The 16,353-nt window shown below is 36.8% G+C and overlaps 2 protein-coding genes across 2 annotated transcripts; one reads left to right on the forward strand and one right to left on the reverse strand.

Annotated features, from left to right (window-relative positions):
• The first annotated feature begins 2,804 nt into the window (after nucleotides 1-2,804).
• Nucleotides 2,805-13,878, forward strand: LOC117288220 (HIG1 domain family member 1A, mitochondrial-like). The gene is made up of 3 exons (XM_033768989.1): nucleotides 2,805-2,931; nucleotides 5,033-5,191; nucleotides 13,273-13,878. Exons 2-3 carry the CDS (start codon nucleotides 5,071-5,073, stop codon nucleotides 13,449-13,451), a joined length of 300 nt encoding a protein of 99 aa, XP_033624880.1. The 5' UTR covers nucleotides 2,805-2,931; nucleotides 5,033-5,070; the 3' UTR covers nucleotides 13,452-13,878.
• Nucleotides 7,435-10,691, reverse strand: LOC117288219 (branched-chain-amino-acid aminotransferase-like protein 1). Its single transcript, XM_033768987.1, has 2 exons — nucleotides 10,625-10,691; nucleotides 7,435-8,663 (listed from the first exon to the last, which is right to left on the reverse strand). The coding sequence occupies exon 2, from the start codon at nucleotides 8,610-8,612 to the stop codon at nucleotides 7,740-7,742; it is 873 nt and encodes a 290-aa protein (XP_033624878.1). The 5' UTR covers nucleotides 8,613-8,663; nucleotides 10,625-10,691; the 3' UTR covers nucleotides 7,435-7,739.
• Nucleotides 13,879-16,353: the final 2,475 nt, after the last annotated feature.

Genomic DNA, 16,353 nt, shown 5'->3' on the forward strand with positions numbered 1-16,353 from the left:
CTGTTATTGGTTATAAAAGAACATTTAAAATCGATAAATTAAAGCTAAATTACAATGTCACCAATATGCACAGTTACAAAAAGCAGGCCTCAAATAAATCCATGACACCCACAGCATGGAGGTACCTCCATGCCCACAGCAATTACCATGGTGCCCTGTGCTTTTGATGTAGTGCTTTTTGCAAGAAGTTTTTACATTTCCTCATCTTTAACTTTTAAAAATTTAGTGGAAGTGACCCGGCCTTGTTAACAATAACAGCAGAGGGAAAATTGTGTGCCCTTTCAATTCAAGAGGGAAGTTCAAGATCTGACACTGCGATCCGTATTACATCTAGATAGTTCCACTTGACAGTGTAAAGTTATTCTACCTCTAGACCCAGTGACTGGGGCGCTAGATTCCTTTTTTCGAAATTTTGACATTATGGGTTATAACGGTTATGACCGATACTGTCAAAATTTCGAAAAAAGGAATCTAGGGCCCCAGTAGTGGACACTATTGGTAATTGTCAAAGACCAGTCTTCTCACTTGGTGTACATGTATCTCAACATTATATGCATAAAATAAAACAAGGACAGACCCAATGGAAAGGTTTCCGTATGGCGCCACCATTTTTTCATTCGATATGAAATAATATATAGTATCTAATTTACCTCACAATGAGATATCCTTTTTTGTAAAAATTAGTGAAAAAGTGGTGGCGCCATACGGAATGTTATCCGACCCAATTACCAAAAGTGTTCACTGCCTTTAATTTAATTTAAATTATAAAGTTAATAATCAAACTCTTCTTTTTGATAAAATTATATTTACACCAGTCAATAAACAAGACATACCGGTCCATCGACCAATCACCATGTCCATGGTCAATCAATGGTCTGGAGCTATATTCCTAAAAAGAGATTCGAAAATATTCTACATATTTTAAAATTAAAAACACATCAAGTGTTCATTAACAATTATTACCTGGGTGCTGCAAGTGCAAACAGCTAAAAATAGCAGCTGTCATGAACAGACCATAGAACAGACCAAGAAACGAAGAACTTCACATCATATCCCATTCACAACACACACAATCATCTGCTTGGTTTGCTACTTCACATACAGCCCACACACACGACACACACTGTCTGCGAGTCATGTGATATTTTTAACCTCCTTCCCAACTTTTCATTCTTGATAGGGTAATGCCTTTTAATAGGGGGACGAGCAAAGTTCAGCATACAACTTGGTACACTGTACGTTCGGAAAGAAATATAAACTTTGACGTGACCTTTGCACTCGGTGATCGACTTGTCAGATTGCGTGTGTGTACGTGATGTGCTCCGTATGTAAATGACACATGTGACCTTGTGCTTGACCCATGGCGTGTTAACTCAAACGCCAATAAGTATCCGAAGTAAATAATTTGCACGCATCCAGGGTAATAACTAAACTTCTCACAGTCCTTGCAAATTTAGTTTAATAATAATTTTAATTTGTTAATTATAACAATGTTTGGGAATAAGGGTTTATTTAATAGCTAAGTAAATTATTGTAATTTGGTTGGAGGGTTGGTTATAATAAGACCATGGAGGTAGCATGGTAAGACTAACTTAATGAATTCGGTGAAAATTGTGTTTTTTTTCCCCGCTCCAAAGTGGCGAAGATTTTACCTCCATGTCGTGCACATGGAAGATGGCCGCTCTATCGGGGAAGGGTCTATTGTTTGATTGCTACACTCTTAGGCAAAACAACACTATTAGTCATTTTGACTAACTTACGTCAAAATCTCATAAACTTGTGGTTCTTTGACTCGTATATATTTTTTTGAGAACAACACAACACAACACACAAATATGAGGTATGGTGTTACAGGAAGCATGCAGTCATTAAAAGTGGAAATAGTAATAAAATACACCAGCAGAACAAAAAAGCAAAGGGCACACGTCCGCACGAAAGATTGCGCCAACAGACTCAGAAGAAGATGTGTTCATGCGGGCAGCCTTCAAGCTGCATGCGTATAACAGTTGACCAAAGGGTCCTATCCACAACAAAAAGGTATCAGTACTGATGAGCATGTTAGATCTACTTCACGTCCTGTTGCAAGTCCACTTGGAAAATAATATTGGAAGCTTGGAATGAGCTTCCCGTGTTAAGCTATCGAGCCCTTCCATTAAAAAAAAAATGGCAATTTTACAGTGCTGTTTGAAAACAACAAACAGTTTATTTGGGCCAAATAATTTCTTTTAAGTATCAGTTGATCGCCCGGCTTCTTTTCCAAAAAGGGGAAGATAAGGCCAGGCCTCCCCCAAGTTTTTTTTTATTTTATTGTTATTATTTATTGTCTAAAGTCATAAACTCATAGCCTGCAGTGGTTGACGGTGTCCGCCCAGGCTGTTCGCCGCCGGGATATTATGATTCTAATTACATGGGGTCAATTTCATCTGCTTCAGCACAAAATTTTGCCTTAAGCAAAAAAATCCTTGCTTAGTAAAATCAGATAACTGGCCAAGACTCCACTCAATTGTTATGCTAAGTCAACAACAGCTAAATACCAGTCACAAGCAATGTATATGGCATGAAATTTTGGCCAGTAACATGTGTAAAATAAGCGATCTATTTTCGTGCTTAAGCAAATTTTTTGCTTAAGCAGCTCTATGAGGTTGGCCCCTGGGCTGGAAGGAGAACGTTTCAAAAGAGGGCGCTATCACAGAAAAAGTTTGTACACAGTTTGAACGGCAATGAACCTGATACAAGTGAAGGGAAGACTTTGGGAAGTTTAATCTATCACACACTTACTTCGGATACTTATTTTGCAACTGATCCCCAGCTGACCGTGTTTTCATCAATCTTCCTGCTGCCTCAATCGCAATCGTCTGCTGCCGGAATTTTTACGACGAAAACGCGTTTGTGATTTATTGACGACACGCACGACTGAAGTCCTCTTTTCAGGTAAAAATGATTAATTGATACAGGATTACGGTGAGGAAATAATGGACGAATTATCAATAAAACAAATTGTTGATATTGTTTTATTTGAAATTGAATGGACTGATCCCTGATATGGGCTGATCCATTGTGATGCAATTGCAATCTTGATTGCAACCACTGCCAGAAAGGGTAAAACCATGGTAAAACTTCCGACGACGACAGCCACATTTTTATTCATGATACTTACTTCACTACTTTTGTTTCACTAACATGATGACAGTTATTATTTAGTGAACAAATGGTCGCAGTATAATAAAGTGTTTAGTAAAAATTTGGTGAACATATCATATAACTTCCAAGCAAGGTCTAATTATTAATTAACTAATGATTAATAAGTTATTCTTTCATCATCAACCCAACGACTCCAGACCAGAGTTGCACATGTAACAGTAAAACTTAAAAGTAAAGAAACATTTACATATTTACTTAAAGACAGTGGACACTACTGGTAATTGTCAAAGTCCAGTCTTCTCACTTGGTGTATCTCAACATATGCATAGAATAACAAACCTGTGAAAATTTAAGCTCAATCGGTCGTTGAAGTTGCGAGATAATAATAATAGAAAAAACACCCGTGTCACACGAAGTTGTGTGCTTTAAGACGGTTAAATCTGAGGTCTCAAAATCAAATTCGTGGAAAATTACTTCTTTCTCGAAACTATGTCACATCAGATGGAGCCGTTTCTCACAATGTTTTATACCATCAACCTCTCCCCATTACTCGTCACCAAGAAAGGTTTTATGCTAATGATTATTTTGATTAATTACCAATAGTGTCCACTGCCTTTAAATTATTTTATATGTTCACCAAATTGTTACTAAACAATTCAGATTGAGTAAAAGTATTTCAGAGTGAGTATCACGCCCCTTCTTTTTCATTAAAAAAAATCAAGATGAAATATTATTATACATGTTGTACATGTAGGGGCCTACATCTTGTAAAAATGAGTGAAAAAGTGGTGGCATGGCAGGATATGGAAAGTTAACAAAAAATTTCAACTCAAAGTAAAAAGTGAGGTTTTCCTTTGGGGTTGGATGAAAGAGTAGCATAAACCATTTAGTTTTCTAACAAGTGAGTTTTCTTGAGTTGTATTGTATTTTGTAAGAAAGAGTATCAGAAGCCATTGAGTGGGCATAATTAAATTCAAGTGAGTTTTTTTAATCGTAAGAAAGTAGCAAAAAACATTTGAGTATTTCAAAATTCAACCGAGATGTTTTAGTGCTTATCCTTATTCTTATTTGTATTTTGGCCATTAAACAATTAAAAATACAAACAGACAGTACACACTGTATATAAAATAAATAATACAAATACAAAAGTAAATACAAAGCAAGATAAACAGGAAATTACAAAACAAACTTAATGTGATGGCCAGGATCAACCAAAGTTGATAGAAAGATTAGCAAAAACCTACTTCTAATCTAAGAATGAGGTTCATTACGCTATCGTCCCCCCATTCATAGCAGAATTAACCGCAGTCATAGTTTTAAGACTAAGACAAGAGTAGCAAAAACCATGCGACCACCCCTTTGCAGTTGAGTACACATGTATTTCATGCGAGTGGTTGATTTTGAGTTTTAACAGTTGCAAGGCCAGGTTTTTTGAGTTATAAAGTAAGACTAAAAAGAGTAGCAAAAACTAAGAGTATTCAACATTTTTAAAGTACAGTTAGCAAAAGTCGAGTTCAAGTACTTTGAGTGAGGTATTTTCAGTTTGTAAAAAGTAGCATAAATATTGGGTTTTTATTGAGTATTTAGTGAGTTGTCTTTAGTCGTAAACAGCAGCCAAACTTTTGTTAAATTGTCTACATTAATAGTCAGTTATGAAGAAAATATTGAAAATATGAGATTTCTGAACCATCTGGAACACGTTTTTGTTTGAAATTATACAAAGAAATTATGGAATCTAATGAGCATCGTTTCACAGCTTCATGCATTTTTATTAAGATCTAATAGTCACTTAATTTACTAAGAAATTTCACCAAAGTTGCACTTCACACATACCTCAATCAGAAGAACAGCAGCCATTTTAAGAAATTCCTCACCACATTTTCTTTCCCAGATTTTATACTTGACCAGTTGACTTCAGAAACGAAGAAGATGTCCAATTCCGCAAGTCCCAGAACGACGCAAACACCAAACATCGACTACGGTCAATACCAGGAGACTGTAACAGAGAAACTGAAGAGGAAGGCTGTCAATGAACCGTTCGTTCCGCTTGGTAAGATACAATTATGTTTAATACTTACGAGACAAGAAACACAATAAAGGGGACTACTTTATTACTGTCACCTTTAATGGCACTGAACACGTTTGGTAATTGGCTTTCTGGAGTTTTGATGTTTCACCAAAGGACGCTGAATTGAAACAAGGTTTTGGGAATGTTTTCTTTTATATCTGGTCTTGGTTGTAAAAGCCCTTCTGTGCATTCTCGAGCACTCTATTATAGTTTTCTCTGCAAGTTTTTGTTGGGGAAAATGTGCATCGTCATGCACTACACTGTTAACGGCTGGGGAGAACTCTGCAGGCCCTCCCCTGTATCAAATGTGGAGAGCGTCCGTGGACGTCTTATTGCAGATTGCAGAGAGTTCACTATACAGCCAAAGAACAGCAGCCAATTTCACAAATTACTAGAGAATTAATCCTATCTCAAGTTAGGACGAGTAACCCTTTCTTACTTAGGACAGGTTCAATGCATCCTAACGTCTTCGAATACAGAAGTAACTCGTCCTATGTAAGTCCTAAGATTAATCCTAAGAGTTTGGCGAAATCGACGGCTGGTAAAATACAATGACACAGCACTTTAACCAGACAGAATAGTTCAGAAGCTTTATAGTTTCCCACTACATTTTGTTATTTATTGTTTAAAAAACACTTAAACTATTTTAATAATAACACGCAACTTTTATAAAGCTCATAAGCAATGGCATCAATGCGCAAATTTACAAACAATTCTAAACAAACAATATAGAATATCGAAAAAATACCTTGCGCTACACACATAAAAATGAGTTCTACACAAATCCTATATTTAAATTATATCCCACCTCATATGAATGAATTAAACTTACTCTGATACTATGTAGATTTTAATAAGGGAATCAATGTGTGGTGAAGAGGTTTTCAACTAGTGGTTTAAACCCAACGAGGCCTGGTTCTTGATAATTTTACCGAGACGAAGTCGAGGTAAATTATCAAGAACCAGGCCTCGTGGGTTTAAACAACTAGTTGAAACCCGATTCAACACACTTTGATTCCCATTCATATACCTTTCGGTAAAAAAACATCAACACTTTTGGTAAAAAAGTAAAATAAATGCAAAAATTATGATTGTTCAATGGTTTCTTTCAACATAACACCCCTCCAGCTACATGTATGAAATGGTTAGGACCTCCGCCGCCCTCGGGTAAACAATTCCTTATATAAAGGGAATGCTGTGCGTGTCGCGCTTATCGCGTGATGTGGCACAACTGTCCCGGCCGTTGCTCTCCACCAATAGGAATAGCGAAACTGTCTGAGGTATTTATGAATTAACATTTAGCCTGGTTCATTTGATTTGAACACAAATTGCGAAAGCAAAACAACTTTGGTTGCATCATTCACAGTTGGAAAGCATTGAGTATTGGCTTTTCAAGTGAAGTATGTGACGGGGTTTGGATTATAACAGTTGGTTGTTGAGTCTAATGCTGTACATTACTCTACCCACCCATTATAAATGTTAAGCTCAAATATTTATAAATTTAAAATCAAAAATCAATTCTGTTTCTGAAATATAGAAACTTTGATTGGCTGTTATTTTCCCGATCCCGCTTCTTTCTGGATCCTTCCCTTAATCCCTTTCCCCTCTCTTTTTCTATAAATGGATATATGTATTTGTTTGTACTTGTTTTATGCCTCTGAAGAAGGTCCGGTTTGGATCGAAAGCTATGCCACCTACCCTATTCATTATATAAATTTAAAATCATAATATTTTTAAAGTACTTTTTAAATTAAAGTTCATGAAACACATACTTGTACCACTGTACTTTCAAAAACCATAATTTAGGCTATAACAAACCAAATCATGACTATGACATGTATGAGTACAAATACAAAGGTCTTGAGTAAATAGAACTTGATGTTTCCCTCATGTGTTAAATCCATTGGACACTTTCGGTAAACAGTATTTTCCAAGGCCCACACTTCGTGTATCACAACTTATATATAAAATAACAAACCTGTGAAAATTTAGGCTCAATCGGTCATTGGAGTCGGGAGAAAATAACGGGAAAACCCACCCTTGTTTTCGCACATTTCGCCATGTCATGACATGTGTTTACTATAAATCCATAATTCTTGTTGTCGAGAATTGATATTGTTTTAATGTTTTCTCAAAAAGTAAAGCATTTCATGGAACAATATTTCAAGAGAAGTCTTTCACCATTACCTTCTGTGAACCCTGTAAGTTATATGTTAATCTGTGAAGCTTTTTTTTCCTATTGTACCGAAAGTGTATAATGGCTTTAAAGCAATGTACAAAATGTACATTGGACCAAAGTGTTGCCCAATATGTTTGAATACACGAGAAACTTGCACTAATCTATTGGGGCAGGATCCGGAAGCTCAGTGCACAGGTGGACCTAACTAGTTGTTTACTTCCAACACCCTTTTTATTACATAAATGCTATCCACTCACCATCATAATACGTAATTCTTGATTTGAAGATCATTATATATATTTTTAATTAAAGGTTTCTGGTTCATTTTGCTCTTACTACCACTGTGGTTTTTTACTTCATTCTTTTCTCATACATCTGTGTGTAATATGGCATTGAAATATCAATCAAGTTTTGCATTTCAGCTGACACCTCTGGATCAGCTTTAGGTTTTGGCTTCAAAAAACAAGGATGTGTGCGGAAGTTCTTACAGGTTTCTGTGTATTTCAGAGTGTTCAGCAGTTCTTGGCTGACAGTCCAGTCTTCCACAACCTCAACCCCAGGTTCCCATCTCAGCAATGCATCACTGTATGGGATCCCCATTTTCTGGCAAAACCTGGACAGAACACCTTCTGGATCATTCAGAAGGTCATCTGAATCTATGATGACGGGGTCGGGATCCAGACCTTTATCTTTGATGTGTGAATATAAATCACACGTTGCCTGTATGAAAGAGGATGCTCTCTTAAATGAAATTTTGCTAATGTCTGCCGTCGCTGGCATTTTTCCCTGTTTGGCCATGAGAGTTATCATTTCCGTCACCACTAAGTGCCACGACGGTAGTACCTTTGCAGGGTTGCGGATCAGGAAGGCATGACGGTAGCCAGAATCGGGAATGTAGTCAAACTTTCCTGGGATGCAAAACGTCAGCTCTTTGCTGAACACCAACTTCTTGTCCGGGTACCCTGTCTCTAGATGATGTTTCAGCCACTCGTACGTGCAGATTGAGCTGTTGAAACCGGATTCAGGATCAGCTTGGGCAACTTCTGATGCTGATGGTGACGGGCTTTTCTTGTCAAAGAACATTCCTTCCGGTCCGTAGCACATAGCAGTGGTGTACATCTCAAACAGCATTTTCGAGTCGGGGACATTACTCATACATTTCACAAAAGTAGAAGAGACAGTCCGGGGATAAGACCATAGGATGACTTTGGTTTGCTCGGCCATTGTTACTCAGATTTGTATCCAGATGGAATCAAGTCGTACAGTTCATGCAGTCTGAAATGAGAATAAATCAATCAACTGTGCAGTCTCAGAAAACCTAACCTGCGACATAAAATTGTACACAACATTGAACCCTATAATAAATATGTTATGAACTATTGGATGCAACTGTTTAGCTCAGTTTAAAGCCATTGGACACTTTCGGGAAACTGTATTTTCCAAGGCCCACACCTCGTGTATCACAACTTATATATAAAATAACAAACCTGTGAAAATTTAGGCTCAATCGGTCATTGGAGTCGGGAGAAAATAACGGGAAAACCCACCCTTGTTTCCGCACGTTTTGCCATGTCATGACATGTGTTTACTTTAAATCCGTAATTCTCGATGTCGAAAATTTATATTGTTTTAATGTTTTCTCAAAAAGTAACGCATTTCATGGAACAATATTTCAAGAGAAGTCTTTCATCATTACCTTCTGTAAATCCTGTAAGTTATGTAAATCTGTGAACCCCTTTCTTTTTTTTCTGTACCGAAAGTAAAATGGCTTTAATAGTAATTTGTCTTTGTTCAACCCCAAATCAATTCAATTTAAGATGACATTTTATTTCATGCAAGAGTTAATAAAGTAAATATTGCACTAGAAACTAATAAGTAGCCTTGTGATTATTGTGAGAGGGGGGAGAACATAAGGTATCAAACCAAGGCTTTACGTTTATAGAAAACAACCTGGGCCCAATTTCATGGCTCTGCTTACCGTAAGCACAGAATCGGCGCTTACAGAAGCAGGGAATTATGTGCTTACGGCAAGCGAATTGCACAGGGTAGCGGCGAATTTTGGCTTCTGCGTGTGCGTACTCGACATTACTAGGCATTTTAAGCTTTTAAATACAGGTAGCACAGAAATTCGGTGCTTGCATGTACATGTAAGCAGAGAGTTGTTAAATGGAAGTGCAGAATTCGGCGCTGAGCAGAGCCATGTGGGCCCGAAAAAACCATGGGAAAAAAAATGACATCCTAAACATGAACGAGATAGACAAGAAAAAACCCAATCCCAAAACATGGGGAGACCGACACGACTGAAAAAGACATTACACAGGGATGATAAATATAAGATTTTATCTGAATTCAGACTTTATGAAGTCAACCTGGCAAACAAATTAAGTTTTTTTTTCCTTCCAAAATGAGCTAAACCTTGCTCTTTGATCTACTTCTGTAGCACTGAGGATACCGTTTCCATAACTTCCTTGAGGTCTACATTTGTATGTATAACTCCCAGGGGTTGCCAAAAGGTTGAGATGTCATCATGTCAATGTTCCTCCAGAGATCTGGGTCCTGGTTTCAGATTTCTTTTCTCTGCAGTGACTCTCACCCACCCTCCCCCCCCCCCTCAACTACATGACAAGTATAACAAGAGTAATTTATCAATAATCACACATAAATGTACTCGGGGCTTGAACCCACTCCTGGACTGCAGGCCTGAGGCCACTAGTTTGAGTGTTGGGCCAGTAGACTTATGACTGGAGTCTTTTATGTTTTTTTTTTATATTATTGAATGATAATGAAGTTCAAGTGTTGATTTTGATCTGCCCAAAAATACCATTCGAGGCATAGACACTATTGGTAATTTACCAGTAGTCAAAATAATTGTTAGCATAAAAACTTCCTTGGTAATGAGCAAGGGAGAACTGGTGATAGCATAACACATTGTGAGTTCTAAAGTACACGTAGCGTAGTTTTTGAGAAAGAAGTAATTACTCACTAAAATGTTTCAATTGAGTTCAAGACCTCAGCAGAGGTCTCGAATTCAAGCATCTGAAAACACACAACTTGTCAAAAGGGTATTTTTTCTTCTGATTATTCTCTCGCAAGTTTGATGACCAATTGAGTCCAAATTTTGCCCAGGTTTGTTAATATATGCATGATTATGTTGGGATACACCAAGTGAGAAGACTGTTTGTGATACGTAGTGTCGCAGCTATTGGCTCATTTGAACTATTTACTAAAATACTTACGATTAGAAAAACTCCAGCAAGGTACAATATTTCTTACATCAACCATGCATCAACGAGCCACATCCCAGCAATGCAGTAGATGTGCAGGTGATCTTGCTCTTGCTTTTTATTTGATCATTGAACTGTTTATATGGCCCCCAAAAATAATGTTCTGTTTCTGTTTACGCGAACTGTGCTAATTTTATGGCACCTAACCATAACAATTTATTTTGTGTAAAATAAAAGAAACAAACAAGGGGAAAAGTATCTTCTGATTTCTCTATGGTTTGACCCTCTTTTATGATTCACTCGGCCGTATAACACTAACAGGTTCCCCTACCAGCAGAAAAATATCCACTTTAGTCCAACAATGATTTCCGGTCAGTCTGATTGTAGCTTTACAAGATTTATGATACCATTTACTATACGAAATGACCCCCAAAAAGTGCTCCGACACAATAAAAAATACAATATAAATAAAGCAAAATGTGTTTGTTCAGGCATAGAGGAAGGACAGTATGGTTCAGGTGGCTTTAATACTGGTACATTGCTTTTAAAATATATTTCTTTTGTCAATTTCATATCTGCTAGGTAGTACTACATGTACATTTAGGTCAATAACGGAATGTTTAAAGGACACTATTGGTTATTACTCAAAATAAATATTTTACATAAAACCTTTCTTGGTGACGAGTAATAGGGAGAGGTTGATGGTATAAAACATTGTGTGAAACAGCTCCCTCTGAAGTGCCATAGTTTTCGAGAAAGAAGTAATTTTCCACGAGTTTGATTTCGAGACCTCAAGTTTAGAACTTGAGGTCTCGAAATCAAGCATCAGAAAGCACACAACTTTGTGTGACAAGGGTGTTTTTTCATTCATTATATTATCTCGCAACTTCTACGACCGATTGAGCTCAAATTTTCACAGGTTTGTTATTCTATGCATATGTTGAGATACACCAAGTGAGAAGACTGGTCTTTGACATTTACCAATAGTGTCCACTGTCTTTAACGGAATGTTGAATATAAACAAATGTCAAATATAACAGATTTGTTTGCAGGATTTGAAATTTTGCATTGTGGAAAAAGGATATGGAAAGGTTTGCGGTAACACCATGTAATGACTATCTCTAATGAGTTGGGGTGGTTCTGAAATGAACCATTGGTTTCAACTCAACGATTTGTTTGTGTTTACTTCAGATTTGTTTGTGTTTACCAACTCACACCTCTTTTCATTTGTTACTTGAGCATGTTGAGTTGTGAGAAGGGATACAACGAACTCAGTTATTCTATGTCAGGCCCCGAATTTTTCACTGGACCGCAAGCCTGAAGCCTGGTTCATGATTGCATGTTTTGACATCAAAGCTCTGTTTTTTATTTGGATATTCGCAGGCGTTTTCCACATCACAACTGTCTATCTACACTCTGAATGAAGAATAACCATGATAACAATAGAAATATTTTCGAAAGCGTTGTTTCTTTTCACAAGTAACTATAACAAATCTTACTTTTGTAAATTGGGACAAAGAATAGATGTTTAGTAGACAGAGCCAGTCACATATTTTGTGTCTGTGAAAATTTGAGCTCAATCGATCGTCGAAGTTGCGAGATAATAATGAAAGAAACAAAAACGCCCTCCTCACACGTACATGTAGTTGTGTGCTTTCAGATTCGTGATTTCGAGACCTCAAGCTCTAAATCTGAGGTCTCGATAAAAATTCATGGAAAATGACTTCTTTCTCGAAAAACTACGTTACTTCAGAGGGAGTCGTTTCTCACAATGTTTTATACTATCAACAGCTCCCCATTACTTGTTACCAAGTGAGGTTTTATGCTAATAATTGTTTTGAGTAATTACCAATAATGTCTTTAACATTAGGGTGGGCTTTATACGTGCTATACAAGCACTTCCCTGCAACGAGCTGATGAACAATATTTTCTGCTGTCTTGATACTGCTGTAATGCTGTAAAAAGACTTACGACTCTAATATTATTGAAATTCTTCTCCTGAAGACGAGCAGAGTATACTGTTAGAAACGTCGAGACCAAAACGGCTCTTTTCAGATTTTACTCATGCTTGTACCCGCAAGTTTACTATTCATATTTATATTTATAGTTACTCTTATTATTGAAATTATATTTCATTCGATATGGATGAAAGATGTCAATTATGAATTTATGAATAAAAAAGGATAATGATGGTGCCACAAATGATTGTGCCAGATGTTTTATTGCTTAGGTATATGATTTGATCAACATGGGGGTATGGACAGTGTTGAAAGTGTTTCAAGCATCAGTGAATTTAATATATATGGATAATTGAAACATGAAATGCCTGTGGAAGTTCGAGGGTTTTAGAAGCTCTTTGAATCAAAATTGAAGCTGGCTTCTTTAAGACAAAATTTGAACAAAAGTTTAAAGACTATTAAACAAAAATTGATTGGCAGCATGTTACACCATAGCAGCACCTTATAAACCATTAAGTAGTGCTATGTACATGTATAAGGATTACATGTAGGTCTCATAATTCAAATGTAGTCCGACATACCCTGCAGGAAAAGACTAAATAATGTATAAAGCGCTTTGAGCGTTACTGAGTGGTGGAAATGCGCTCTATAAGAAGCTACTATTATTATCATTTAACCTTCCTGTCTGTTTGCAATACTCAGGTCTCACCGCATTGGTTGGTGCTTTGGTGTGGGGCGCAGTCTCATACAAGCACAGAAAGGGAATGTCGACCTCCATATACCTGATGAGGCTCCGTGTCGCTGCGCAGACGTGTGTAGTGGGCGCCATGACCATCGGAGCGGGATACACAATGTTAAAAGACTCCAAAAAGAAGGACTAAGAAGTATGCACCCTAGCGCTTTTTATCCTATTTGAATGCCTGCCATAGATATACTTTTTAATTGAGTCACGAACATGGTGTTTTAAAAACAATAGTTGGCCAGTACATGTAGTAATGAACCCTTATGCACTGACGCCATCACAAGTGCAATGGAAGACACACATCTGCGTACGCACAGTGCACAGGATGGGCCAATGAGCAACCTTGACCTCAAAACGAGGGCGCCCTATTCTAATGACGTCATATGCAAAAGGTCTATAGTTACCAAAGTACGTGTATCAGAAACTTTTTCAATATTTTTAATCATGTAGAAAGTTTTACTTCGCTTACCACAAAAGTGGTTTAAAATATTCATACATTTTTAAAGACAGTCGACACTATTGGTAATTGTCAAAGACTAGTGTTCACAGTTACATGTAGTGTATCTCAACATATGCATAATATAACAAACCTGTGAAAATTTGAACTCAATCAGTCATCGAATTTGCGAGATAACAATGAAAGAAAAAACACCCTTGTCACACGAAGTTGTGTGCTTTCTGATGCTTGATTTCGAGACCTCAAATTCTAAACTTGAGGTCTCGAAATCAAATTTGTGACAAATTACTTCTTTCTCGAAAACTATGTCACTTCAGAGGGAGCTGTTTCTCACAATGTTTTATACCATCAACCTCTCCCCATTACTTGTAATCAAGAAAGGTTTTATGATGATAATTGTTTTGAGTAATTACCAATAGTGTCCACTGCCTTTAAATATTAGAAATACCAAATTCATTTTGTGTGTGTTTAACTTATCTCTGCTTAGACCTACCTGCTCAGCTCCTTGTAGAATAAGACACTGTTGCCAAAGAGAAGAAGCAAAACGTTTCCTTCTTTGCTTATTTTATTCAGTACCTGCTACCCGCCGTTAAATATCTTTTGTTTGTAGGCCTATTCTATTTTAAGAAGCAACAGTCTGTTATCTAAGACTCAAAACATGCACTTAGTATAAATTCCTTTTTAGGTTTAGCTTTAAATTCCTGGATTGCTTTAAAAATCCAAGTAGTTATTGGGCTTTCATGTGGAGGATGGTTTATTGTTCTCCATCTTCAGCCTTTTTTGCATCAAACTGGGTCCAGGCAAATATTGATCACAGTTACACCAAGAGTTTACTGAACATAAAAATGTGTTTGGTAAAGAACTCTGGCCAGCTGTTGGTAAAGAACTCTGGCCAGTTGTTGGTAAAGAACTCTGGCCAGTTGTTGGTAAAGAACTCTGGCCAGTTGTTGGTATTACAAAACATTGTTATAAAAGACACCATTTGAAGTGATATAGTTTAAGAGAAAGAGGTTATTTTTCACACAAAAATATGAATCTGACAAAGGCTTCAGGGATGAAGTCAATGTTTTGAAGTTAACAGGACACTTATAAAGGGGCAACAGGGCCAAGTATGGAACCAGGGCAACAGAGGCATTGGCTTTTGTGGCCTATGTGTGTTTCCTGGCCTGAAAATTATATTTCCCTCATAGGGAAAACATTCCCTGACAGGAATGAAGTATGGTTACTGCTAATGTTATGTTAGTAACAATAATATCAACTCTTATATAGCGCAATTCCAAAGAATGATCATTGCGTTTTGAACATCATTGCCCCTGGGCTACTCGAACATTTATTTAATTCCTTAATCCATCTCGGCACCATGGGGAGTTTATACAGCCTGTGCTGCCAAGTACGTAGCGCACTAAGCTAAATCAATTACAAGACCCATCTCTGTCTTCCTAGGTACCCCTTTACCACACGGTGTTTAGAAGGACACAAGTGTCATGACCGGGATTCGAACCCACACCCTGCTGCGTAGGTGCTTTATTCTTGATAACTCCAGAACCCATGTATTGCAATGACGCTAGTAATGAGTTTACTAATTTAAATTTATTCTGAAAACTAAAACGGTTTTAATAAACTGTGCTTTTCAAAACTCCAAAATTTTCCATCCTGCTATAATAATTTTAATTCTAAATGTTGGTATTTTTTTCTTTAAATTAATCTCATATTAAAGTGTGAATAAGATTTTATTTTATATTTTTTGTTTTTAATTATCTGTTAAACAGAAATAATAAACCTCCAGAAAGGTCCAACTGAATAACAATTTTCAAAGTTTGTTTAGTATGAAAGTTCTTTCCTTTGTTGCACCCTCCAGTAAAAAGAAAACCTCTGTATTTTTTAAACCCTCCAGAAATAAACAAGAAAAGGGGTAATCTTTCAGAGTCAAGGCACATTACTGTGATGGGATTCGAAGCCCCAATTTTTTTTTTTCACAGCTCAATAAGAGAAAACATTAAATCTTTGATATTGCACTTTAGGATTTTGGGACACAATCACATCAAAAACCTTTTCAGCTGTTACTTTTATAACTCTTGAGTTTAAGTTATGGCACAAAAAGTGTATCGGACCTGTATTGCCTGCCAGAAAGGGCCTGGATGGTACACTTATTCACTCTTTTTGTAAACTAAAGTTTCACACCCTGTATACAAAATGAACCTACATTTAGGATTGATTGATTTGGGACCAGAGTTAATTGTGTACGGAAATAATTGTTGTTATGATTTTATTGCCAACCCTTTTGATTATTTCTAGATTAGAGATTTAATTCAGAGTGCGAATGAACATCTGATGCAGATGTAGATTTATTTTTATATTTGGGGAAATTTGTTGCTTTAGAAACACATTTGAGTTTTTGGATTGAGGATTTTTGATTGTATTTTTTGCCCTATGAAAATCAGTAAAATGTGTTTTAAAAATCCTGACAAAATCTTGAAACACCAGATCACTTGTGTGCTATCCCTCATAATTAAAACTATCCCTATTTAATATTTCGAGACAGACTCTACTTGGGTCGAAACGTCAGGCCATTAATAATTGATGC

This window comes from Asterias rubens, chromosome 3 (genome assembly GCF_902459465.1).
Source record: "Asterias rubens chromosome 3, eAstRub1.3, whole genome shotgun sequence".
Lineage (NCBI taxonomy): Eukaryota > Metazoa > Echinodermata > Asteroidea > Forcipulatida > Asteriidae > Asterias > Asterias rubens.

What these genes read in the sequence shown, in the direction of transcription:
- LOC117288219 (XM_033768987.1), bottom strand. Translation starts at nt 8,612, where the DNA reads ATGGCCGAGCAAACCAAAGTCATCCTATGGTCTTATCCCCGGACTGTC.
- LOC117288220 (XM_033768989.1), top strand. Translation starts at nt 5,071, where the DNA reads ATGTCCAATTCCGCAAGTCCCAGAACGACGCAAACACCAAACATCGAC. An exon ending in TGAACCGTTCGTTCCGCTTG is followed by an intron (nt 5,192 to 13,272) that starts GTAAGATACAAT and finishes TGCAATACTCAG; the next exon opens with GTCTCACCGCATTGGTTGGT.